The sequence below is a fragment of the Phacochoerus africanus genome, chromosome 2 (genome assembly GCF_016906955.1).
Source record: "Phacochoerus africanus isolate WHEZ1 chromosome 2, ROS_Pafr_v1, whole genome shotgun sequence".
NCBI lineage: Eukaryota > Metazoa > Chordata > Mammalia > Artiodactyla > Suidae > Phacochoerus > Phacochoerus africanus.
The window spans coordinates 105922796-105950460 of record NC_062545.1 but is presented as its reverse complement, the minus strand read 5'-3'; the positions used below and the strand labels follow the sequence as shown (position 1 = coordinate 105950460).

At 37.4% G+C, this 27665-nt stretch overlaps 1 protein-coding gene across 2 annotated transcripts; it reads left to right on the top strand.

Annotated features, from left to right (window-relative positions):
• The first annotated feature begins 48 nt into the window (after window positions 1–48).
• Window positions 49–26427, top strand: STARD6 (StAR related lipid transfer domain containing 6). Of its 2 annotated transcripts, XM_047765273.1 has the most exons (8): window positions 49–816; window positions 1366–1449; window positions 2735–2828; window positions 3030–3079; window positions 15275–15401; window positions 18929–19046; window positions 22322–22415; window positions 26092–26427. In XM_047765273.1, the coding sequence occupies exons 3-8, from the start codon at window positions 2739–2741 to the stop codon at window positions 26291–26293; spliced, it is 681 nt and encodes a 226-aa protein (XP_047621229.1). In that variant the 5' UTR covers window positions 49–816; window positions 1366–1449; window positions 2735–2738; the 3' UTR covers window positions 26294–26427. The 2 variants fall into 2 exon arrangements, with proteins under 2 accessions (XP_047621229.1, XP_047621239.1); XM_047765283.1 differs by lacking the exons at window positions 49–816; window positions 1366–1449 and adding an exon at window positions 1532–2128.
• The last annotated feature ends 1238 nt before the right edge of the window (window positions 26428–27665 follow it).

The window sequence follows — 27665 nt, the reverse complement described above, 5'->3', positions numbered from 1 at the left end:
CCGAGAGGCGGGGCGAGGCGGGATGTTAGCTCGCTCTCGCAGCTGGGAAGCGTAGTTTCTCCCTTCTTGTCTTCCGGGGGTGGAGAGGGCCTGAACTACAGCTGCGTCTCTACAGCGCACGCCCTTGGCCTCATGGGTTAGGACTGTCTGCGCAGATGACAAGCTGAGCTTCTTTCGACCGGTTTCCCGGGATTTCTTGAGAGGATGAGATGGGGTGGCGGTCGAGACCTGGGACCCTGGCTGCTGCCGTTTAGGTCGCTAAGAGCCAGCCCCACCGCCGAAATCCTTCCTGTACGCTCGGCTTCCCGGCTTTCAGAGCACACCCCCTCCCCCCCGCCAAAGAAGACACCGACTCGTCTCGCGGTCACTTACCCCGGCCCTTTTTTTCCCTCAGTCCTCAGCCCCTTCCCTAGCCCATCCCTGAGCCCGACGCTCCAGCCGGCCCCTAACTTTCAAAGCAGACGCGGGGCTGGAGGAGAGAGTTCTGCCTGAGATGGGACTTAGACTCCTTGGGAACCTTGATTCCCAGGGAAGAATGGCAGTGACCCCTCAGGGATTGGGGACCAATCAGGCAGCCTAGAAAGAGGGTGATTATACAAACAGATGTAAAAGACCCACTTAACAACATGTGTGAACCTGTCTACAAGGCGGAATATGAGGTGCGAAGAATCCAGTTTCAACCGAGTGGTGTTACCAGAAAAAGATGCCATCACAATGTTGGTTTGTGTTTATTTTCCATTGACCTTATGGGTGAAGATATCCTTCACCCTTACTCCATCTGAATATGTTCCAACCCGTCCGATGTTGCATCACCAGGTAAACACAATTGTAGTCTTGCTGTTGGCTCTTTTCTTCTCTTCGCCTTCTCTAGCCTACCAAGCTTAACCTTACCTTTTTTTCTTAGCAAATGAAGTTCAGAAGTTATAAAGTGATAGTGGAATGGTTCAATTAAACACATATTTTTTGTAGCAGTAAGTAGAGTTACTGGTTTGAAAATCAGAGTCCCTGCAGGATGTTTACATTCTAGTGGTATGTTCAAAAATTTGCAATTTCTTGGTCAGTGTCAAGTCTGTAGCTCATAGGCAGTAAAGAACTGTGTTATATTTGCTGGGACAAGGCCAGGTCAGGAACCAGCCAAGGACTGGTAATGGCATGAGCTTAAACACTTAGATTTATTAATCTACATTCTACCTAAGTGTATTTTTAGCCTGTCGTTTCTTAAAGCTACCCTTTTCTTATGTGAAGGAAACACAGCAAATATTTATGTCCTAATAAGGACACTGAGAAAATATTAAGGAAATTACCAACAATATTGACCTAATCCACAGATCAAAATAATTCTGCTTCCACTTTGTTCCTTCACAGGTTTTGAGATATGGAGATCTCTACAGGGATTTGGAGAGGAGTCCCAATAATTATTAAAATTCTGGACTAGATCTACTAGAAAAGGTAAAGAAACAAAGAATCTACTAGGAAGGAGGAATTATAATGCTTTTCAATAGATGTCAACTGGGTGTCATGCCTTGTTGGAAAATTAAATGAGAAAATAGATTTATGATCCAACCTAAAGACCTTTAGGTAAGAGCTAAGGAAGACACGAATCCTTAAATAAATTTTAAGAAGGTTTATTGAGGCAGCCCTTTGGAGAGTTTTTTAAAAGGTAGATTAATCCCTATAATGACCCCATGAGATAGGTATTACTATTCCCTATCTATAGAAGTGAAAATTGAAGTTCATATGTTAAGCAGTTTACCAAAAATGATAAAGCTGGTGGTGAGTGACAAAGCCAAGGTTTGAATCCAGCCCTGTGTTGTCACATTCCTTCCACCATACCAGCCTACTTCCGCTAACTCAAAACTGGGTGATGTGCTAAAGGACCAATGAGACTCCAGCTTTCTGAGCTCATTCAAAGCAGAAATAGTATCTTACTCAACTGTTTTTTGCACACCTACCACAATACCTAACCCCTGGCAAGGATCAGTAAATGTATTTGAATTGAATTGATGTGAACCTGATCCTTTCTGAAGAGGTAACATTTAAGCAAGACGCCAATGAAGAGGAGTCAGTCCCCAACATATTGGGGAAGAACATTACAAGCAAAGGGAACAGCGAGTACAAAGACCCTGAGGTAGGAAATTGCTTGGTTGTATTTGAGGAACAGCCAATATGATTGGAACTATGTGGGAGAGAAAGAGACAGGTAGGATTTGTCTTTGGAGAGGGAGCCAGGGATCAGATCATTTAGTACCACTGCAACTCATTTTAAAAGAATGAATTCCCAGTAACATATGATCAACAGATTATGATGCTTTACAAGAGAAAGGAAGCATGATTTAACTGTTAAGAATAATTATGATTTATTGGATAACTATTATGTTGCAGGCAAAGAAATAAGATACTTAAGTGTATTATTTCATTTAATCCTTACATCCAGTACTACGAGGTTAGGCATTACCCCTTTTTTACAACTTGAGAAAGTGGGGAAACAGAAATGTTAAATAACACAATTCACAATTAGTCAGTGTCAGAGATGGGATATAACCTTGGTCTCTGTCTCCAAAGCCTGGTCTTTGCCCTCATTTGAAAGACTGTGAATAAAAAGAGATTGAAGCATGCATTCTAAAAGTAATTATTATTCATTACATGATAGAAATAGTATTAAACTATACTATAGCATTTTTTAACATCTTGTATGATTAAATTCTTACCAGTCATTTGTTTTTAAAACTTTGCAGGTAGATGGAGTATAAGGCCCTTGCCCAACAAACTGTGCAAGAAATTTTAGGTTACTATCAAGATACATCAGGCTGGAAACTGAATAAGACTTCAGTAAGAAAACAAGTTAAATATGTTCCAAAAGTTTGTTTTTTTTTAACAAGAAACAATTCATTGCAAAGACATTTTTTAAAATATTTTCTTTTACAAACCAAAAAAAGCAAGTTTTTTCTTTTGTTTTATTTTATTTTATTTTTTCATTTCTTTCCTGTATCTGACAGCTAATTTATTTATGGATTTTTATTCCCCTTTGAGAAAAAGATAACCGTTGCCAGCAAGGCTTCTAAAAAATTCCTTGGAAATCTGTGAGTACACGTTCCTATTTACAGTCATTGTTTTAAATTCAATGGCATTGATGTATCTAGAATTCAGTACTACTTCATTAGCTAGAAAATATTATTTGACAGAGATCAGGAAATAGAAATTAATTATAAAGTCACTTGGTTGAAGTATGATATTAATAAAATAGAGCAACACGTACCACCTAATTTTCAAACCTGAAGACAATCAGGGGAAAAAAAAATCACTTCTAGTGAATAATTCACTAAGACAGGAAATTTCTGCCTCAAGAATATAAAAATAGATTTATATTTTTTTGCTAACAGTATTTTGTGGTCTTTTAAACACTTCACCCTTCCATTGAATGAACCACTTAAAGTTTATTTCCCCAATATATTTCTCTTGCTAATATATTAATTTTTTTTGTTAGCTGCTTTTAAGGATATTTTTGCGAATCCTCTTGTTTCAAATACAAGTACACTAAAGGAAAGTGTGCTGACATTTCTAACCTTATTTTTAATAGTTGTTGATTTATTGCTTGTGATATCACATTAATGCCATCATATCGTCATGTATTATTGAGAAAACCAAATTTTATCCAGTTTCTTTTTTGGGAGGTGCAGAAGAGTCCACTCCTTCTTTGAACTACTTTGTTTTGTGCTTGTTGCTCTTTTTTTCTTCTCACTAAAATTATCTATCTTATGTTTCAATTCAGTTTTTTTTTTTAACTGTAGGACAAAGCTGTTCTCCTATTCATTTTAATAATTATTGGGAAGGTAATCCCTACCTTTATTATCTAAATAATTAATGATTCTCTAACAGGGGCTCTTTCAAAAATAGATTGAGCAGGGAGCAGATAAGGTCAAGCCAAGGCACACTAGGGGAATAAACTTTTAGATATTGTAGTTTTGTAGTGCCTCACAGATCAGACCAGTGTGGACAGAAACCTCTGTATCAAAGAAATTTTGGAAGATATTTATTCATTCTACAAATACTTGCTTGGTACTTCTGTGCAAGATGCTCTACACAATACCTGGAGCCATTAAAAAAAATAGCTTCAATAAGGCTATTGTAAAGCTTTATTGAAATTTTTTATCAGCAATATTATACTCTTACATGTCATAGTAAACAGACCAAAAAAAAAAAAAGGAACTTCTTGCACTTTAAGTGAAATTTGTATACACTGTATACTAGTTATTTACTGCTGCAAAATAATATCTTACCCCAAATTTTAGTAACTTAATAAACATCTCATGGTTAATGTCATTGGAAATCCAGATGTAGCTTAGCTTTGTCCCTCTGCCTCAAGGATGCTCACAAGGCTGCAGTCAAGGCATGGGCTGGGGCTTAGGTCTCATCTGAAGGCAGCTCTGCTTCCAAACTCCCTTACAGCGTCATTGGCAGTCAGTTCCTCGTGGGCTTGTTAGACTGGGGGCCTCAGCTACTTGCCAGTTCGAGGCTGGAAACCTTTCTCACTTATTGACATAAGGGCCTCTCCATAGCGCTGTTCACAACATGCCAGTTAGCTTACCTCAGAGAAAGGGGTCTTGGAGAGAACAAAAGAAAGAACAAGCAAGGCAGAAGCCAGAGTCTTCCTGCAACCTAATCTTGGAAGTGACCTCCCATTACTTTTGCAATATTCAGTTTATTAGAAGTGAATCACTAGATCTAACCCTGTACGCAGGGGAAGGGGATTACACAAGTGTGTGAATACCAAGAAGTTGAAATCACTGGGGGCCATTTTAGAGGCTGCCTAACACACCCTGATTTTGGAAAACTTTAATTCTGTGGCTGAGCTATACCCCAATAAATAGCAATCACAGCTTCAAAATTAAGACTGATAGACAGTACGCAAATCTCAATTTCGCAAGCTTCTTTTCTCAAGCACAGTGCACTGATTCTTCTACATGTACCATGTTTATGTACCAAGGAGCACATGACTGGGGAAGCTAATATTTTTCAAAATATCTATATTATTCTAAATCAGTAAGGGCAGGTTTTTAGGTTTTTCCTAAGGAAATCAATCTGGACATGTTGGTCTTCCTCAACAGAAACATTTACCTCCCCCAGCCTGAAGTGAGAAGAAAGATTGTGGTCAAATCTAGGGACAAAGCTGAGGAAGGCTTAAATTTTTATAGTACTCCAAGCTTCAGTTTTATTTAAAGGGTTATACATAACCAAAGAAAGAAACATATGCATATGCATATAAATTTCCAACTGAGTTTCAATATTGTCCACTTTGAGGATATATAGCATGGTGTGATACAGTTTGCCAAGCTAGTGTCTGAGAGTAGCGCAGTCCCCCAAAAGGCCCTGTGTGGGAACAATGCATTGTGTAGTTTTTGAAAACACTCTAGACTATATTATCTTCTTGGAGGTTCACTCTAAGGTTAAGACAAGTCCTAAAGTAAAGGAACCTGTCAACTTTATTCAAGCTTTTCCAACTGTTTTCAACAAAAAACACACTTGCAAAACATTGGCCAGGATAATGGGTCACTGATCTCAGATTTGGATTTTAGCAGAATCTCTAATTGACTTAATACATACAGAGAGAAGAGATTTATTATTCATTGTCTCTCTACTACCATTCTCTCTCATCTCATGGAGTGTTTCAGTAATCTCGTCATAGATTCCTTGCATCTACTTTTACTCAGCTACATCCCATTCTTCATACAATGGCTAAAGTAGATTTTTGAAATATAATTCAGATTGTGTCACATCCCTGCCTAAAATCCTCTAAATGCTTTATTATGCTCTGCAAGGCCCTATCTGGCCCTTGCCTACCTACTTCAGCCTTGCTCTCCTGATGCTGCAGCCACAAAAGACTACTATTGCTTGAATGCTCTGAATTCAAACCCATCTCAGGACCTTCATGGTTTCTCTTCTCTTGCCTAGCTGAAATCTTTCCAAGGCTGATGTCATTTTTGTTTTTAGTGTCTCAGCTTCATTGCTTCTCTTCAGCGTAGCCTTCCTGGCCAATTGGCCAAAGTTCTCAAATACACCAAGCCACTGTTTACTCTCCTACTCTGCTGTTACCTTCTTCATAGCACCTTTCACTATATGAAATTTATCTTCTTCATTTGTTGTCTTATTTACTACACGTCTTCTTGTTAGAATATAAACTTGATGAGAATAGCCACATGAACAGGAACCAGACTAGAAATAAACTTGTTCATCATAGAATCCCTAACACCAGAACGGTCTCTCTCACATAAACACTCAATAAATATTTATTGACTGAATTTATGGACTTTAGTGATATTATATTGGCTGCCAAATATAAAGTATTTAAATATGTTTGTTTCTCGTATAACTGCAATACAAAAAAAAAATAAACTTAAGATATTTTCACAACACTTTCACCTTTTCTTATTAATTTACTACCCAAAAAGATCCTTTTATAGTTAGCTTTGAGTGCTTGCCTATATGCATGAGTAGAGAGCCAGTTCTCTGGTTGGAATTTTTTTCCTTTCTACCTTCAAGTGATGAAATGCAGACCTACCAGCGCACAGTTCAGCTGACACGTTCCCCTAAATGTTATCAGCAGCTAACGTTTCTTAATCTACTCTGTGTCAGGCAGAAGGCCAATAATTTTCTTTCATTTTTAAATTTACTCCTCATACATCCCACAAGTAATTGCTATTGCCTGCTGTTTTTCCTATGTATAGGTCACACCCTCCATGTTTCTTTGCATGCGCGCCTCACAGTTTTCTTGAAAACTGAACATTTTGGTTAATGTATTGTAGCCACTCTGGATAGAAATTCCACCCACTCACCTAGGGCCTGTTGTTCTTTGGGTGTTTGCTTATTTGTTTAGTGATTCGTCTGAACTAATCCGATGAAGTCTATTTCCCCACAGTCTGCAGCCTCAGGTATACCTGTTCTGATTTTTGTCCTTGTTTTTCATCCTGGCAATCTCTTGGTCATGCCTGGGTCAACATAAGCCATTATTGGTCTCAATGAGTTTAATCCCCTCAGCCAGTAAGATTTTGACCCTTTATTGTCAGTTGTGTGTGTGGCTTGGAAATTGCTTTCACAGTTCAGGGAAACTGCATGTCGCCGGGGTGCTGGTAGCGTGGAAGTCGTGTCACCAGTCATTCCTCAGAGGCCACAGCCTTGGGCGTACTCACATTCTTTCAAACCACCAGTGACAAGTATGATTTTATTTTAAAGTGGTCAGAATAGCTTCTTTGCTCAGTCAGTGATGACTCAGAGATAGATTATGCTTAGGGCTTTTGAGCCAGTAAGAATTCAGTCCTTTGCTAATTAATTTTGCATGTGGCTTGGGGGCTGCTTACAAGTCAGGCCACATATTGGACTGATTGCTCCTGAGTAGGAACAACCTAGTCTATCCACTGTGATTTTTCTGGGGAAGGGCAGCCTAGGACAGCCACTCTGATTGCTTTGAGTGGAGGCACGCTGGTACATTCACTGTGATTCCTTCCAAGTTAGGGACTGCCTGATATATCACTCTGAATATTGCTTAGTAGGGGTGGCCTAGTACACCCACTCTGATTTCTCCTGGGTATGAGCAACCTCATATATCCACTGTCATTGTTCTGAGTGGAGGCAGCCTAATATCCACTCTGAGTGAGGGCTGCCTGCTGCATGTACACAGCCTTCCAGATCCCCAGGGATGGGTGTAAACTTATTTGATTCTTTAATCTGTATCTTTCTGGTTCTCTGTGTTGAACTTCTAGCTCGTCTTCTTTGTTGCTATTAGTTTCATGTAGCTATTGGCCTTTTCTAATTGATTTTTTAGATTTTGCTGAGGTATAGTTGATTTATAACGGTGTGATCATTTCTGCCATACAACAGTGATTGAGTTATACATGTATACACATCCATTCTTTTTCAGATTCTTTTCCATGTAAATGATCACATAGCCTCTTCTAATTGTTCACCAACAAAATCTCCATTGTTTTTATTTTATTTTATGTTTTGTCTTTTGTATTTTAGGGCCACATCCACGGCATATGGCAGTTCCCAGGCTATCAGTCAAATTGGAGCTGTAGCTGCTAGCCTATGCCATAGTCCCAGCAACACCAGATCCAAGCTGCGTCTGTGGCCTACACCACAGCACAGGGCAATGCCAGATCCCACTGAGCAAGGCCAGGGATCAAACCCACATCCTTATGGATACTAGTCAGGTTCGTTAACCACTGAGCCATGACAGGAACTCCTCTCCATTTTTTAAAAATGTTTCTCCACCTTGTGTTCCTAATGAAATCGGTCTCCTTAGGCATAGCTAAGATTCTGCCAATCCTTATTTTGTCTTTGCCCCTAAGCAGAACCTATGCACTAATACACTGAAGCCACATGACACTTCTGCTCCATGAGCAAGTGCAGGATGTGGGGGTAGCATGGGGGGTTCCATGACGTTTTCAGATTGTTATCATTATTCTAGGGGTGGGGGGGGTAATTTAGGCCCTAGCATTCACAGCCTACTGTGCCATGGGCAGAGCCCTTACTCTCCCAGTGAGATCTGGGTGTAGGGAAGCCTAGCCTTCTCAGCAATGCATGTTGGAGCTTCTACAACATGAGCTGAGGGTTTGGGGAATGAGGCATATCTGTGTCCTGCTGTCCTAGGATGAAACCATAGCCTGGCATCTGGGAGGGAGAGGGAGCCCCTGTCTTCTTCTCTGCACCCAGCTGTAACAGAGTTTCTATAGAGTTGGGGCTGGGAACTGGAAGGAGGTTATGGCTCAACTGTTACCAACTCTGACTTTTCCTACCTAGATTAGTAGATTTTCTTGAATAAGTTGTTTCTCCACTTCCTACATGCCATTAGATCAATTTCTAGGGCACTTAAGTAGTTTTTTAAAATAATGTTCACCACTTAAATGACTGTAGAAAATGGTTTCCTTAGCTCCTCACATAGCCACTCTGGAAGTACCACTCCCAACTCTAATATTGCATAGGAAATGCTCAAAATAAGATCACCAAGATCATCTTACAGGTGCTTCTCCAAGTTGATAATTTCTCGTATGCAAAAATAGATGGTTTACACTATTTTTCTCCTCCCTTATCCTCCTAGCAACTATTCTGGCAATACTTACAAAAAAACAAAAAAGACTATAAAATTATTTAATTAAAATTAGCATATTTATTGCATGTTTACTAAAAGGTTTTTGTTTGCTTCATGGAATGATGGTCAGTAAGAAACATAATTTCATGTATTAGTTATTCCACATACCAGCTAAAGCTTGTCAGAAACTGTCACAGACAAGAGAGAATAGTTAAAATATTTTAAATATGACCTGAGGTGACTTCACTCATAATGAGTATGAAAGTTTATTTTAGATCTTGTAAAATATCCAAAGAACCCCTCATTTTAATGATCAAAAATATAGAAATATCATTCTTTATTCAAACGTGACAAAATTGGTATCTCTGAAGAGCCATGAACTCAGTAGATACTGAATTGCTCATTGAATGATAGACCCAAATATTCAAGACATATAATGATGTTTTATGTTTTCAAAGAGGCATACTCTTCACATTTTTTTTAAAAGCCAGTAACTCCAATACATCTCTATATTAGTGAATTAAGATAAGGTACTTTTAAACTAGTAACCTACCCTCTACCCAGGACAAATTATACTTTATAATTTTACAGGAAGCAAATAAATATTTGCCTTGCAGTCGTGTAATACCAATAACCCAAATTTTTCTCAGCTTTACAAATGACTAGAAACTAATCAATTAGCCACTGAGTAGTTGGCCTAAACTAGGAGTTGGCAAACTTTTTCAGTGGAGAAACAGAGTAAATATTTTAGGCTTTGCAGATCCTGTGGTCTCTGTAATTACTTAGCTCTGCCATTATAGTATAAAAACACAGTACACAGCACAAAAAAAATCACATAAATAGACATGGACAATACATGAATGCGTAAGTATGGATGTGTCTCAATGAAACTATTTGCAAAAGAAGAAAGTAGGCTAGATTTGAACTACAGACCTAGTTTGCCAACTCCTGTCCTAAACATGAAATATGAAAAATCACAAATCCTCAAATGCTGATAAGTGTATATGTATATTAGGGGGCCAGCTTTTCTCCCATAATAATTTCTATATTCAAGTCTCAGAAATGTATATATAACCCACCCCAGTGTATTATAGTGAAAAGACTATGGGATTGAGAAGCAGTCATACTTTTAATCATGCACTATTGCACTATTATGAACTCAAACACTTTTCCTTTATTTTTTATTTTATTTATTTATTTTTGCTTTTTAGGGCCACACCTAAGGCATGTGTAAATTCGCAGGCTGGGAGCTGAATCAGAGTTACAGCAGCCAGCCTTCACCACAGCCACAGCAATGCCAGGTCCTTAACCCACTGAGCAAGGCCAGGGATCAAACGTGCATCCTCGTGGATGCTAGTCGTGGGTTCATTATGGCTGAGCCACAATGGGAACTCCTTGAACACATTTCTTAATGTCTCCAAAACTGTATTCTCATCTGAAAAATGAAATTAATAATTACATGAGACTTGTGAGCTTTAGGTGAGATATTTTTTACAAAGCTCCTACCACTACATTTGTCACATGGAAGCTCTAATTATTATTATCACAAAGCAGCTTGAGAGGACAGGAAATACTTTGTCTTACAGTACCCCTGTAGCCTTAATTCCTGACACATAGTAAGTGCTCAATTAGGTATTTATCTAATGAATGATAAACAGGAAAGTGTAAACATTTGAAATTAGATCTCTACCTCATAGCTATACCAGTCTTAATGCCAGATGAATTACAGGCTTAAATGTGAAAGACAGTATTTAGTAATTAGACAATCATAAAGAAAGTCATGGCATTTTAAGACTTTTTACCTAGAATGAATGAATCCACACATGAATGTATGAACGAATGGTGTAGGGAAGACTATGATGTCAAAACAGGACATTCCACAAGACACTTAACTTACAAAGGTATGATTTCCAGCCATGGCTTTTCAGTGAGGTATCTAGATTTATTTAAAATGATGCTCATTCATTATATTCAGCTATTCATTAAGTACTTTCTATGTGCTGACTACTCTGCTAGGTGCTAGTAATATTGTGGTGATCAAAACAGTGCAATTACTTATAAAGTTTATTATCTTGGTGATATTCTCAAGAAAAAAAACTCTTAAAGCTAATTTTTCATTGTTTTATCTAGCAGATTTCTTCCTCAAGAAGTTTTTAGTCTTTGTAAGAGAGAAAAGTACATAAATACCTGTAATACAAGGCAATATAGGGTGACTACCATAAAAGAATCAGTATATGTGAAATAATAACGGCTAGCATGTAGTGAACAGTTAGTACATACCATGTACTATCCTGTAAATATATTAATTTATTTGGTCCTCATGACAGCCCTATAAGGTAAATATTACTGTCTCTAATTTACATATGAGAAAACCCAAGACTTAGATTAAGTAACCTGCCTGAGTTCTTATAACTGGTAAGAACTAGAGCTGGAATTTTTTTTTTTATTTTTAGAGCTGGAATTTGAAAACAGAAGGACCGACTCTAGATCCTCTCTCTTAACATTTTCATGTTCTTGCCTATGTGTTTTAGTACTAGCAACTATGAAACATAAGCAAAATCAAATATTTATTAAGTATTGCATTGTAAATAAATATGCAGGTACATGTGTAAAGTATTATTAAAATTTTTACAAGCCAACTTCAATCAAGAGAGGTTTGGGTTTTGTTTTTTTTTTTTTTTTCCTTTTTAGGGCCACATCAGCAGCATATGGAAATTCCCGGGCTAGAGGTTGAATCAACTGCAGCCCCTGGCCTACGCCACAGCCACAGCAACACGGCATCTGAGCCACATCTGAGACCTACATCACAGCTCAGGGCAATGCCAAATCCTTTAACACACTAAGCGAGGCCAGAGATCGAACCTGTGTCCTCATGGATACTAGTGAGGTTCATTACTGCTGAGCCACAATGGGAACTCCTCCAAGAGAGTTTTTAATAAGTTCCTGTCTTTTCTTGGGAACTTCTTTCAAATGCCATGGAGGCTTTGCAATAATGTATCAGGTATGATCAGGCCCACACCTGGAAACTTGCTATGTAACAGATAAGACATTGAAAAATAGGAAAGGATGAACTGTTTAATCAGTTGTGCTAACGTAAGTGATTCATATGTAAAAACAGTAAAGTTAGATCTTGACTTCACACTATACACAAATGTCTATTCCAGGTAAAGTCCCAAATGTGAATATACACTACACAACTTTAGAATAAAATATATGAAAATGGCTTAATGATCTTGAAGTAGGAAAGGCTATCTTGGGGAAGACATAAAAAACACAAACCATAATGGAAAATATTGGTAAATTTGACTACACTGAAGTTAACCACTTCTGTACCACAAGAAATAAGTAAAAAGTTAGGCTATAGTGAGAGATATAATATTTGTAATGTACATAATTAATAAAATATTTCAATAATACATAAAGAAATTCTATATTGGGCATTTAAAATATTATACAAGAAGTATAGCTATCCATATCTATAAATTTTTAAAACAAAGTATTGAATTAAAATAAAAAAGCAAAATGCTTTTGAAAATTATGTTGATGTATGTACTATTACATAGAGTTAAAAACTGGAGTTGTGGCTCAGCAGAAACAAATCCGACTATCATCCATTAGGATCCAAGTTCGGTTCCTGGCCTCGCTTAGTGGGTTAAGGATCCAGCATTGCTGTGAGCTGTAGTGTAGGTCACAGATGTGGCTCAGATCCCAAGTTGCTGTGGCTGTGGCATAGGCTGGCAGCTACATCTCTGATTTGACCCCTAGCCTGGGAACCTCCATATGCCGCAGGTGAGGCTCTAAAAAGACCCCATCCCCCCAAAAAGTCAAAACTTCCTTGCCAAAATATTGTATATAAAATGGATGGCCAATGGGTACTTGCTATATAGCACAGAGAACTCTACCCAATATTCTATGATAACCTATATGGGAAAAGACTCTGAAAAAGAATGGATATGTGTATATGTATAATAATCACTTTGTTGTACAGCAGAAATTATCACAACATTTCAAATCAACCATGCTTCAATAAAACTTTTAAAATGAAAAAAAAAGGCAAAAACAGCTAATACCTAAATGTCCTTCATTTCAGTATTATCCATCCCTAATATTATCATGAATAACTATAAAAGTTGTTTGAGCAGATCTTCCAAAAAGAGCTTCAGGTCAATGTTCTCCTTCTTACCTTGATAATCTTGTGTTTTCTTTATCTCTTCAACATTTATCAAACCATATAATAATTTTTTGATTTTATGTCTGGCTCTCTGCTAGCTTGAAGTATATATATAGTTTACCCTTGAACAACACAGGTTTGAACTGCATGGGTCCACTTATATGTGGATTTTTTTTTTTTCAATAAATACATGCTATAGTACTGCAGGCTCTTAGTTGATTGAATCTGTGGATGTGGAACCATGAATATGGAGGAACCACAGATACGTAGGTTCAACTCTAAAGTTAATATGTGGATTTTTGACTGCACAAGGGTCAGTGCCCCTGGCCTCTGTGTTGTTCAAGGGCCAACTCTATAATATATAGTAAATGATCACTCAGTCAATAAAAGAGTGCTATTAAAAGACTGAGGGTAGTCATATTTACTGATAATGACTATGTGATGATATGTAATGAGTGAGTGCTTAATGAAAGATACCTAATTTGATATTAGTTAGAAATACAAAAAGGTTAAAAACTCTTTATCCCTAAAATTTACAATATATCTAGAGAGAGAACAGATTAACTGAAAACAATCCATGGAGGTGTATACAAACCCCTTAGTAATTGTTTTGTACTTAGATTTTAACTGTTTTATGTCTGTTTATTTTTCAAAGGACCTGATACTTATTCAGGTTGCTTTCTCACTATCTTATGTAGAACTTAATAATAAACTCTTAAAAACTTTGTACATCTGGGAGTTCCTGCTGTGGCACAGTGGGTTAATGATCTGACTTGTCTCTGTGGAGGTGCCGGTTTGATCTCCAGCCTGATGTAGTGGGTAAAGGATCCAGCTTTGCTGCACCTCTGGTGTAGATCGCAGCTCCAGCTTGGATTCCATCTCTGGCCCAGGGAACGTCCATAAGCCATGGGTGCGGCCAAAAAAGGAAAAAAACAAACAAACAAACAAACAAAATAAAACTTTGTTGATCTAAAGGAGATTTGAGGATATTGCACAGATAAAATTAGGGACCAACTGAGGTTAACACACAACGAAATAGTCTAATGAATTTCTTGTTTACCAAATCATAAAAACAAAGGTTCAAAGGAAGAACTCTTCATAAATATTACAACTGTTTTCTGTAATAAGAGTAGCATTTACTTTCCATCACACTTCATCTAGAAATTTTAACTTTTTAGAGGTTTAAAATTTTGATTTTACTTAAACTTCTCTCCTTAGTTTGGAAAGAATGATTAACATAAAGAGTACAGCCAGTATTGTTCAGATTTCATTTTCATTTAATGATTATTGCTAAATTAAATAGTGGACAATTTTCCAATGAAATTAGGACAGTTTTCTCACATTGTTCAAATTTCATTGATGGATAGCCAAACCCAATTTTATTGATGGATTAACATAAAGATTAATTACTTCTCCAAAAAATAAATGAAATTAAAAAGTCAATGTCTATAAATAAAGTTTAATTGTAATAGACATACTCATTTATAACGTATTGTCTGTGGCTGCTTCACTGCTATACTAGCAAAGTTGAATAGTTACAACATAGACCTTGAGGCCTGCAAAGCTTAAATTATTTTTAAGCCTGGTCCTCTACTGAAAAGTTTGCTCATCTCTGCTTTAGGCCATATTACACCCTTGAATTAAGGCCGTAAGATACTGCATAACCACAGAAATTTCTCTTTACTTGCTGTTGGATTATGATGAATATAGCAGGTAAACATTTATGAGAAAGAGCTTAGAAAACTTATAAATGAAAGTAGACCTTTTAAAAAGACAGCTATAAGAACATTTGTAGAAAAAAATTGTAAAAAAATTAATTTTGAAATAATTTATATTAATTATTGCAATGCATGTTTAAATAAACCTGGCTACTTCCAATGGAATATTAGTGTTTTAAATTGTTATTACCCTCAAGTTTTCTTTACATGATTTGCTAGATTAGTCTGTTTTATACCATGATAGCATTATATTTTCAACTTAAACTTATTAAATTTTGAATTTTCTTTATTTTGTTTACTATAGATATCGTGTTGAAGGAATAATTCCAGAATCAACATCTAAACTATCTGACTTCCTCTGCAAACCTGAAAACAGAGTTACATGGGACAAATCATTGAAAGTGTGCAATATGGTACAAAAGATTGATTCGGTAATTTGTTTAGTATTGGACTTCTACTGTATTTTTAGTTTTATATCTTATTAATTTGAGTTTATTAAACCTGTGTTATGTGGACACTTCGTATTGTATATATTCAAATCAAGTTGGGATCTTTATAAAGATCTTAAAACTTCCTTCTTTATTAGTTAAGAGTTCAGTTCCAATTAGCTTTATTCTGTTTTAAATGAATACTACATTCTGAATCTAGTCGGTTATGAGGACACTGAACTCATGGATTCACCTCCTCCATTAGGTAGGAAAAAAAAGATTAAGTATGCCTTGTTGATGGAAGGTCAGTAGATTTATCTTAGTCGTAATACACTAGATAGCAGGAACATTGACAGTGCATTCTGTAAGGACTTCAGAACAAACAGCATGTGACTTTTTAAAGGGTAAGTGCGAAATGATATTATGAAGGTGGTTGTGGTTTTAGAAACACTTTCAAATACATTATCTCAGAGCTGAAGAGGGAGAATAAAAACAAAAACAAAAATATGGGTAATGGGGTAGAAAGTTAAAAGAGAAGTGAGAGAAAGGAAGATAGAATCCAAGCGGCAAATAGGGCTTAGAAGGGGAGAGAAGTGTAGATCAGGATGAAGTAAGGGTAGAGTGAAAGCTCAGGAGGAGAAAAAAATGAATGAAATGAGAAAGATTGCTGTGTAGTAGAAAGGGAGAAGCAGGAAGAAGATAGGAGTGGGGTGAGGGGTTCTGAGCTTTGGTGCAGCACAGTATAAGTTTGTTATTTATTACGACTGCTAGACTTTGTGGTATGTATAATTTAAGTAAGCTGTTTTTAAAAATCAAGTGTTTTGTCTATAATAACTTTATTAGAAAGGGGTAGTAAATGTGAATGTTAAGAGTGATGCAGACTTTTTTCTTTCTTTCTTTCTTTTTTTTTTTTTTTTTTTTGGTCTTTTGGGGGCCACACCCATGGCACATGGAGGTTCCCAGGCTAGGGGTCTAATTGGAGCTGTAGCTGCCAGCCTACACCACAGCCACAGCAACGCCAGATCCGAGCCACGTCTGTGACCTATACCACAGCCCACGGCAACACTGGATCCTTAACCCACTGAGCGAGCCCAGGGATCAAACCTGCAACCTCATGGTTCCTAGTTGGATTCGTTTCCACTGCACCATGATGGGAACTCCGACTTTTTTGATTTCTACAAAAAATTGTGTTTGTAAAATTCCAGATCACTGAGTCTTTGGTTCTTCAAGTCTCCAAGCTGCATTTCACTCATCAAAACAAACAAATGTCCCACGTATCTGCCATCACCTTATCATTTATTTAGAATTCTTTAGGTTAACTTGACCTCCTTTTATTAAACTAATTTTAAAATCTGGGTTGGGGGAGAGATTGTAGAAAAGCCCAGAAAGGTAAAACAGTCTCATCTTGTAGAGAGGCCCTAAAGTTCTGATCCACAAAAAACACATATCCATGACTCTCTTGGGATTTGAACATGGTCCATCACAAATGAAAATCTCAACATTGGACTATTTCATTCATGATTATATGACACTAATTATACAGTTAGCATTTCAGATATTTCTGCTGTTGCTGCAAGTCAGCTGTAATAATGGAAAGTATATTAGACGTGGCATCAAAAAACTTGAAAACAGATTCAGAGAAATTTTGCAATTTGCCCAGTGTCACCATAGCCAATGTACAGTAGAATCAGGACTTATACCTAAGCTCTGGATTCCAAATTTGATGCCTTTTCTGGTACCCCACAGTATCTCTGAATCATATTACACTATGAGAATTATTTTACCTTCCTATGAATGTTTGTAGCATTCATTTCCAAGGGTGCATTTTAATTGACTCGTTCACCCATGTAAGTGAGGAAGGGATTCCTGCTGTAAGGTTATGGGGTTGTTCAAACACCAGCACTAGACAGATGAGATCAATGGTAATTTATTCATCATTAATCGCAGCCTGGGAAAGGAGGATGTTAAGGCTTTGTTAAATTAGCATTTGTTGGTAGAGCACAGGGTGAGCCAGGTTCAACAAAAGACCACAAGAGAAATTGAAATAGAGAAGTTTATTACTTACAGGTCCTGGAGGAAATATACAGCACAGCTCAAGGGCCACACATTGGGAGGTCAAGGCAGGGTGCTGACAGAGAAAGAGGTAGGACCTAAGGCACGTGCCTTTATTAGGGTCTATGGGTGGAGTGCTTTGGGTTCCTAGGCTAAGGTCAGATTGAGTGATTTGAACCAAAAAAAGGAGGGTTTTGGTAAGCTCCACAGAGTGCCTTATCTAAGGGACTCACAAGGGGAAGGCCAGGGAAGAGGAGGAGACTGTTAGTCACAAGGGCCATTGAGGAAGTCCTGTTAGGAACTTACATTTGCTTGTGATTCTGTGGGCTGTTATCTAGCCCTTGTGCTTACATGAGAGGGTTAGTGTCAGTTTCAGGCCCCCACAGGCTGCTTGACCAAATGAAATGGATGCTGAGGTAGCAATATCATGGAGTAGCTTAGCTAAATTCTCAAGAACATACCATGCCATGCATGCAGCATGGGAGTTGCACTCAGGAACAGAGTGAATAACCAGGGATTATGCAAAGCAGGCTTTGTATTTTCGAGAGGTTGAGGTGACCCCTGATTCCTGCAGGAAGATCTGATTGGTTGTTGGAATAATTCCGCAGATTAGCAGGGAGCTGAAACCCACTACCCAGGGATAAGTAGGAACTGTGATGCTGCTGATAAGGTGGCTTGTTTGGGCAAAGGGTTCTGTCTATGAGAACAGAGCAGGGAGAGGAACTTGCTGTTAGACCATTTGTATATGCCAGATGTCAGAGTAGCGCATATATTGGTCTTTAATTTTAGGCCTTCCACCACAGGCTGCTAAATCAATAAATTTTACCTAGCCTATTGTGGAGTAGTAGATACGATAATTGTACCGGGAATCTGGAATCCTGGATTCTAGTTCTGTACATATCTCTAGTTCTACATTTAATTTAATGTTAGGTTTCAATTTCTTAATTTTTTTATTTTCACTTTACAGCACACTCATGGCATATGGAAGTTCCCTGGCTAGGGACTGATCGAAACTATAGCTGTGATCTACTCCACAGCTGCAGCAACACCAGACTTTTAACCCACCACACCACGGCAGGAGCACCTAGGCTTTACTTTCTCCATTTAAAAATTCAAAGATGAAATAATACCAAGATTCCTTTCTGAAATTTTTGCATTTATATTAATCCCTTTTAGATATATGATTGCAAACTCTTTCCCCCATTCTGTAGGTGTTTCATTTGTTGACTGTTTCTGTGTGTTTTATTTTGATGTAGTCCCCACTTGTTTATTTTTGCTTTTGCTGCCTTGTACTTTTAATTTATGTCTAATGTTTCTTTAACACTGAATACGTAAGAAGACTTGGTGATAAATTCTTAAAACCTCACAGCCCTGCTTTTTCACAGAGGCCAACCTTATGCAGTGAAACTCTTTGGGGACTAGTACAAAGAATAGATATTAAATAATTGTTGCAATCTTTATGATTTGATTTGTTTCAGGACATGTTCATATGTCATACCATTACACAAAGTTTTGCCATGGGCTCGATTTCTCCCCGAGACTTTATCGACTTAGTGTATTTGAAGCACTACGAAGGGAATATGGATGTTATCATTTGTAAGTTGAAACATTTTGCCCACACTTTGGAATTACAATGAGTCATTAATAATTTTTTTTCTTTTAACTAACAGTTTGGAAGAAACAATAATTTCAATTAATTCTTAATTTTTTTATTTACTTAGTGAGACTGGTAAGTACATGTGTAATGTAGATAAGCCTGAAGTTTTACCCAGTTCCAGAAGGGCCATTAACATCATGGTCAATGACTGTGGCACCTCCTGGCCTTTTTGCATCATATACCCTACAGCACTGAGTACAGGTAGATACTTGCAGGCAAAAACTTCACAGCATACATTTTCAAACTACTAAGAAACAAAACTGATCTCTGGACATATACTTTAATTTTGTTTTGTTTTTTGTTTTTTGGGTTTTTTTTTTATTTGTTTGTTTGTTTTGCTTTTTAGGGCCACATCTGCAGCATATGGAGATTCCCAGGCTAGAGGTCCAGTGAGAGCTACAGCTGCCGGCCTACGCCACAGCCACAGCAACAGCAACTCAGGATCCAAGCCACATCTGTGACCTACACCACAGCTCATGGCAAGGCCAGATCGTTAACCCACTAAGAGATGCCAGGGATTGAACCCGAAACCTTATGTTTCCTAGTTGGATTCGTTTCCACTGTGCCACAATGGGAACTCCTATACTTTCATATTTGAATTATATTGAATGGGTATACCTAGTAACTTTAGGATAAAGCTCCTGAAGAAAATTTCACTAGACGGGTCTCTACATAAATATGCTTATATTTCTTTTAAAACTGGATGTTTTCATATATCCTTACCCACCCCCTCAAATGTATCACTCTATAAAATGCAAATCTGTAGCCACTTCCTATTTTGCATTATTCACACCCTGAAGATCTTTGGACTTAGAGGACTCAAGATAATTGATGGTGAAGGGGCTTTGTCAGGCAATGGCCTAGAGCCCTGTTTTTCTCAATAATTTGATTTCATCTCACTATTCCTACCTGAATAGTTTTCCCTACTGTAAATACTTGTGGGTAGGGACAGTTAAGTGTTGATAATTATTATTTTCCCCCAAGGCTGAAGTTACTCTGATGTATCTGTAGGACTCTAAGATTCAGAGTCCAGACTAAGTCACAGCTTTACTGATAGCACTCACTCACACAGTTAGCTCTGTTGCCCATACCATGGGGACTGATGGTCATCACTTTCACATAATTGTCTCCCATAATTTTACACAGTTGTCATTTGGTCATCTCATTCTTTAATGAGGGTACATAAAAATTTTTTCACTGCCTATAACACAAAATATTGTCCATTTGAATGATAGAACTATTATTTTCTATATATATATATATTTTTTTGTCTTTTGTTGTTATTGTTGTTGTTGTTGTTGTTGTTGCTATTTCTTGGGCCGCTCCCGCGGCATATGGAGGTTCCCAGGCTAGGGGTTGAATCGGAGCTGTAGCCACTGACCTATGCCAGAGCCACAGCAACGCGGGATCCGAGCCGCGTCTGCAACCTACACCATAGCTCACGGCAATGCCGGATCCTTAACCCACTGAGCAAGGGCAGGGACCGAACCCGCAACCTCATGGTTCCTAGTCGGATTCATTAACCACTGCGCCACGACGGGAACTCCTATTTTCTATATTTTGAAAGCATTCCATTTTTATCTTTTTTTAGTGATCAGAAGGTAGAAGAGAGGTATGGAAGACAAAATCAACAAACAGTTGTAATCAGTCATTCAGTGATACCCTACTGAATTTGCTTTATGTAATTTTCTTTGAATGAGTTTTTGATGAACGCTAATAGTTTTCTTCTTAATGTTTCATTGTTTAGCTTACTATGTTCCTTGCTTTGAGCTAAATATTTTGCATGCATTATCTCAACAGTGAGGAAACAAATTCACAGAAATCGTTATTTAGCTAATAAACAGCTCAAGTCTTTCTGATTTTCTAAAATCTGTGCTAACTACCATCCTGTATGCCTCACAAAATATCTATAGTTGTTTATGGAATATAACATTTTTTTTAAATAAAGAAGAGTATAATCTATATATTTTAAACAGAGAAAAAAATGTGTTAATATCAATTCTAAGAGTACCTTATTGCCACATAATTTGCTCTGTTAAGATGATGAAACAGGTCATGGAAATGGGAAATTCATTCAACCACATTTGTCTCCTAAGCTAATCCTAAACTACTACTTAATGTTGTGTTTCCCACAGAAGTGATTGCTGATGTTAAAAATCGTATAGGAAAATACTCTGACAAGAGCAGGATTCAGCTGCATAGAATAAACAGGATTCAGTTATTTATTTTTTTAGTTTTTAATTTTTCATCTTTTTGTCCTTTTAGGGCCGCACCCGCTGCATATGGAGGTTTACACTGCCTGGAATCAGCAGTGCCAGATCTGAGCCGCGTCTGCAACCCACACCACAGCTCACGACAATGCCGGATCCTCAACCCACTGAGCAAGGCCAGGGATCAAACCCGCAACGTCATGGTTCCTGGCCAGATTCTCCTCTGCTACGCTATGACGGGAACTCCAAGGATTCAGTTATTTATATAAATATTTAAATATTTTAGGGAATTCTCTGGTGGCTCAGCACGTTAAGGATCTGGTGTTGTCACTGCTGTTGGCGCGGGTTGCTATTGTGGTACAAGTTCAATCCCTGGCCCAGGAACTTCTGCATGCCACAGGCATGGCCAATAAATAAATAAATAATTTTAGGAAGAGTGTATATAATTATTGTAAACTTAATGAGATCACATCCCTTCTACCTTCATGTAAAATAAGCAGTTATGCTGTGTAATTCCTAAAATGAAACCTGAATTTTAATTATACATTGAAGTTAGCTACAGGGAATGGACAGAAAAGAGCATGTGAACTATCTTTATTAACAGACCAAATAGCCATATCAAATATTTTAATTTAAAAATGATAAACGAAAAGTCCGTAAACCCACTATCCTAATGAAAGTCTTTTTCTTTGTGATCTCTCCTTCAAATTCCAGAAAGTAATTAAATTATACTTATAACAATTTTTCTTGTATGTGAAAGGTAACAACATTTTTAGAAGTACTAGAATGAAAAAGTTTGAGAGGACAATAGTGATCATACTGGTATTTCTTCATTTTTGACCTGTGTACACATTCATATGTGCGAATGTACACACATATGCATAAAACTAATGTCAATGCCGATGATAAATAAGTTAAACATTTTTAAAAATACGCTACTGGAAACAGAATTTTTTGTCTTTGTGGAGTAGATCTCATTTTACTTATTTTTTTAAACCACTTAGCTACTAGTGTGAATTTTCCAGGATATCCTCCATCTTCAAGTTACATCCGTGGTTACAACCATTGTTGTGGCTATATATGTTCACCTCTGCAAGAGTAAGTGTTATTTCCATATATTTATTTTTGTAACAGTTTTTCTGGCACTGGTCATATATACACAGATATCCCCCAATTAACCTTATCCTGATCTTTTATATTTCTCTGTAAGAGTCACTTCTGTGAATTAGTAAAGAATTTTTTCAAATTAAAGATAAATTTCTCTAGAATTATAATAAACTCATATTTATCAGCAATGAATGCTTTACCTTGAACAAATTCTTTTCAATGGACTACCTACTGAGAACAGATAACCTGCAGAATGAGCCATCCAGTAGGTAAATTCGGACAAAGGAAGATCTGGAGACTGAGTGGAGATGAGTCACTGCCTGCAGGTGGCCAGCCTAGGGATAAATGGTAACATCTAATATTCTCTAAACACGTATATATTAATTCAGTGGATATCATTCCACAAATTCCTTAAGTTTAAATTCTTGCTGAATGAGTTTATATTAAATAAAAAAATATTGGCACATAGAAACATATGTAAAACTAGATATTGGTCAGATGTATGAGAAAAATATTTAGGTGAAGGAAGTCAAAATAAAATTATATTTAGACCTGTATTCCTTAATATTTGCTCTACTGAATTAGAGAACTAAACGAAATTCACAAATATTTACATTAATGGACATGATCATTGGTGCAGATGATGATGATGTGGCCTTTCTGCTTATCTATCAGTTTTGAATCTATTTCCATAGCAGGAAAGAACAAAACAAGAGAAAGGTTAGCTGCTGGCAGGGACCCTAGTTGGACAGCTATATACCCTAAAGTGTGCCTCCTAGGCAAAGTCCCCTTCTTACACCTAGACAACATTCCCTTTCCACTGCAAAAAACATGAGACAAAAGCTCGTAGATGTCCCACCGAAGATGGGAACTCTGCCTAGCATCCTGCTGGAGAAGGGTACTGACAAAGTCATTCTTTTGCACCTTCTCTTTCCATACAGCCCATGTTGGACAACCAACATTTTAACTTATAAAACCTATTATCTGTAGTAAAAGTACTCTCCAATACATCTTGAAAAAGGCTTCATTAATTGTGTAAAGCCCTAGTAAACTCAAATAGTGATTTGAGACCATACACAAACTGCTAGTGAATAGTCCAGCCATTCTGAGACAATGTTAAAATAGTCTAAACTCCACACAGAGAAGGGTGTAAGAAAATAGACACATGATTTGTTGGAGCAGTGATCTTCATACCCCTCTAAGAGAATTTTGTAAAACCGTATATTGCCTTGCACATTTTTAAGTTGATATCAGCAATTTCATAGCATTATATTAAGAGGGTACAGTTGTTATACCATCCTTGTAAGTGCATCAAATGGAATCTAAATACCAGAACAACTTGAAATCTGCCATTACATTATCAATTTCAAAACATATATAACCTTTAATAATCAGAAAGTTTGTCATTCCTTTACTATTTGTTCCCATATTTTCACTTTTTTCCCCTTGCATAATGTTATCCTAAAAGAATATATTTTATTGGAGTTCCCATCATGGCTCAGTGGTTAATGAATCCGACTAGGAACCATGAGGTTGCATGTTCGATCCCTGGCCTTGCTCAGTGGGTTAAGGATCCAGTGTTGCCATGAGCTGTGGTATATGTCGCAGACATGCGTTGGATCCCATATTGCCGTGGCTCTGGCTTAGGCTGGTGCCTACAGCTCCGATTAGACCCCTAGCCTGGGAACCTCCATATGCCACGTAAGAGGCCCTAGAAAAGGGAAAAAGACAAAAACAAAACAAACAAAAAAAGAATATATTTTATTATCCTTTGGGTTCTTTTATTAATCACCCTATCATACCTCTGCAAAAATAAATAAGTACTTAATTTTTAAATTTTATTTCCTATGGTCCTAAATATTTAATGTTAAAATATGTATGTGTGTATTGGTTAAAGGTTATTATTACACAAAATTGATCAAAATAAAAATATCTTACCAAATATGGTACATAGTTGTTAAATATTATTATTGGAAACGCATCTTACATTATCAGCAAAACTTAGCACTTACTCTGTGCCAGACACCATTACAAACAATTTATTTATACCAAATAAGTCAATTATTTGGTCCTCACAATAATCCCATGAAGTAGGTTATGTTTTTGCCCCCATTTTGCCAAAAAGAAAATGGAATCCAAGAGAGATTAAGTAACTTTCTCAAAGTTACACATAGGTAATAGCAAAGCTTAGCTTCAAAGTATGCAGTTCCAGAGTCCATACTTGTATCAGTTACACTCATTTAATTGCCAAAAAAAAAAAAATGAGACAAAAGCTGTGATCTGGATATCCCACCTAATAGAATGAGATAGCATTTAATATTGTGAGTTGAGAAGGTGATGGATGGATGGATAAATGCAAGGTAGAAGTATCTACCTTGCATTTTTATAAACATAAGCATGAGAAACTTTGTTCACATAGATAAATGGGTTAAAATGGAGAGTATAACTCTAGCACTGGCATTCAATCCCTTGAAATTCTTCAGAGTTATGTACTATAAATTATATATTGACCTATAATCAAAAACTGTTTTTAATTACCTATCAGCTGACAACTCAATTAGATCCTTAAATTTTATTGAAAGTGACATGACTTGGTACAATTTTATTATGCAGTTATCCATCCATCACCTTCTCAACTCACTTCTAATAGACTGCATTTTTCCTTTGGCATCTGAAAGATTTTTAAATGCCAGATTAAAGCACCGTGGTACTATTCAGCATTATTTGAAGCAGGGGTAACAGGTGTCCCTTGATTCTGAAAAGCAGTAGAAGGGTGATATGAACAGGCTGATAGGAAAGGAAAGGCCAGCATCTCCATCAGAGATGTTTTCTCAGATCAGTTTTTTTAAAAAGTACATGGAAGTTAGAGTTTTGAAAATTTATTCCCTATTATTCCTATTCTGTCATAAGCACTATGGGGGCAATCAGTGGTAAATAAAATAAGAATCCTCCTCCCTATAAACTTGTAAAGTCAATAGATAAACTTAAAAATCTTTACATTTTTATATGATTTTTATTTTTTCCATTATAGTTGATTTACAGTGTTCTGTCAGTTTCTACTATAGAGCAAACTGATCCAATCTTACATATACACACATTCTTTTTCTCACATTATCCTCCATCATGTTCCATCACAAGTGACTAGATATAGTTCCCTGTGCTATACAGCAGGGTCTCATTGCTTATCCACTCCAAATGAAATAGCTGGCATCCACTAACCCCAGTCTCCCAATCCATCCCAGTCCCTCTCCCTCCCTCTCCCCCTTGGCAACCACAAGTCTGTTCTCCAAGTCCATGAGTTTCTTTTCTGTGGAAAAGTTCATTTGTGCCATATATTAGATTCCAGATATAAGGGATATCATACGGTATTTGTCTTTCTCTTTCTGACTTACTTCAGTACCACATCTTCTTAATCCATTCATGTGTTGATGGACATTTAGGTTGTTTCCATGTCTTGGCTATTGTGAATAATGCTGTAATGAACATGTGGGTGCATGTGTCTTTTTCAATGAAAGTTTTGTCTAGAAATATGCCTAAGAGTGGGATTACTGGGCCATATGGTAGTTCTTTATTTAGTTTTCTGAGGTACTTCCATACTGTTTTCCATAGTAGTTGTACCAATTTACATAAAAATTCTTTACATTTTTAACTCTTCCTTTGTTTATAGGAATCCAACACATTCCAAACTTGTGATGTTTGTCCAGACAGAAATGAGAGGAAAATTGGCCCCATCAGTAATTGAAGCAACCATGCCTTCCAATTTAGTGAGCTTCATTCTCAATGTAAAAGATGGATTAAAGACACACAAAATTCCATCAGGAAGTGGATATCATCATAATGGGCATTCATCATTCCTAAATAAGAAATGAGGCCATTTAAAATCGTGTGTGGCAGTTGCTGCCTTTTACTTCTAAGTTAACATTCACAAATACTGTTACACTATTCTAGACAGTGTTCTTGAACAAATTACTTTGTGAAAATAAGAGCTCATAGTTGTACAAGAAAACAGCATTAAATCTAGTTTTTAATCTCATATAAGAATAATGTTACACTTAATACACTTAATACACTTTTATCATTCTTAATACACTTTTATCGTTTGATATTTTTCCCCTGGAAAGTGTTCTGCAAAAAGCATCAATAAGAAGCATATACAGTCAGAAGTCAGCATTAATTAAAGATTAAAATATATTTTAAATTTCCTTCACTTAATGCTTAAATTGATTACTGTAGGAAACATGAACATAGCAATTGAGAAGAATTCCATTAGAATGTTTGACAGCTGATGTCTGGAATCTAAAACTGAATTATAAGTCAATTTTTAGTCTGGCCAGAATGCAGTAGCCCAGTCCTCCCAAGTCCTCCCTTATAAAACTAAAAGACCCTGCATGTACCACAACAGACAAGGATAGGAAGACTCCAACGTAGGTAGGAAGAAGAAGGCAAACTGGCCAAGGACCTTGGGACTTGAGGAATGTCAGAGCAGTGACTTCTCTGGGTTTTCCTATTGCTGTCTGTATATTTGCAAAAAAAGGGCACTGCAGAAGTCTCCAGCCTGGAATTGCTAACAGGCAGATAGAAAAAAAAACAAAAACAAAAACAGTGGGGAGGCTTTAAGAAACAGTCTGCTCCCTTTCTGCTCCTCACCATAGGAGTGTGCACAAACAAAAGCGTGCCCCATAGAACACCAGCCAAACATCAACCTAAAAACTGCACCCACCCTACCACATGGTGCCTGTGGGTAAACCAGAGAGTCATCTTCCATCCCACCTCCTCTCTGTCTTGCAGAGACAGGCAGTGGTACTTGGATACCCCCACTGGTGTCAGCAAGGTTGAGCAGGAAGCTCATCTTCCACCTTCCACGCAGCAGAGGTAGAGGTGCTTTGACAGCCCTGTTGGAGTGGTGTTAGTAGGATCCAGTGGAAAAGTGAGCATCCATCCCACCTGGCAGCAACAGGACTTAACCAATTAGCTCAAAAGAAGGCTAGTCACCATTCAGCTTCCCTGATCCCCAGTGTCATTGCTGAGCCTCTGTCTCCACCCGGCAGCAATGTTTTCCCCTCTGTAATGTGTCAAATGTTAGCCTCCAAAATATCTGTTCTTGTTGGAGTTCCCTTGTGACACAGTTGGTTAAGGATACAGCATCACTGTGGTGGCCCCGGTTGCTGCTGTGGTACAGGTTCAATCCTGGCCCATGAATTCTTCCTCATGCCACAGATGTGGCCAAAACAAAAAGGAAAA

Excerpts from the sequence above, each read along its gene's own strand:
- STARD6 (XM_047765273.1), top strand. The coding sequence starts at position 2,739 with ATGGAGTATAAGGCCCTTGCCCAACAAACTGTGCAAGAAATTTTAGGT. Across the intron at positions 15,402-18,928 it reads TGGTACAAAAGATTGATTCG|GACATGTTCATATGTCATAC; the intron begins GTAATTTGTTTA and ends GATTTGTTTCAG. Across the intron at positions 19,047-22,321 it reads GAATATGGATGTTATCATTT|CTACTAGTGTGAATTTTCCA; the intron begins GTAAGTTGAAAC and ends TAAACCACTTAG.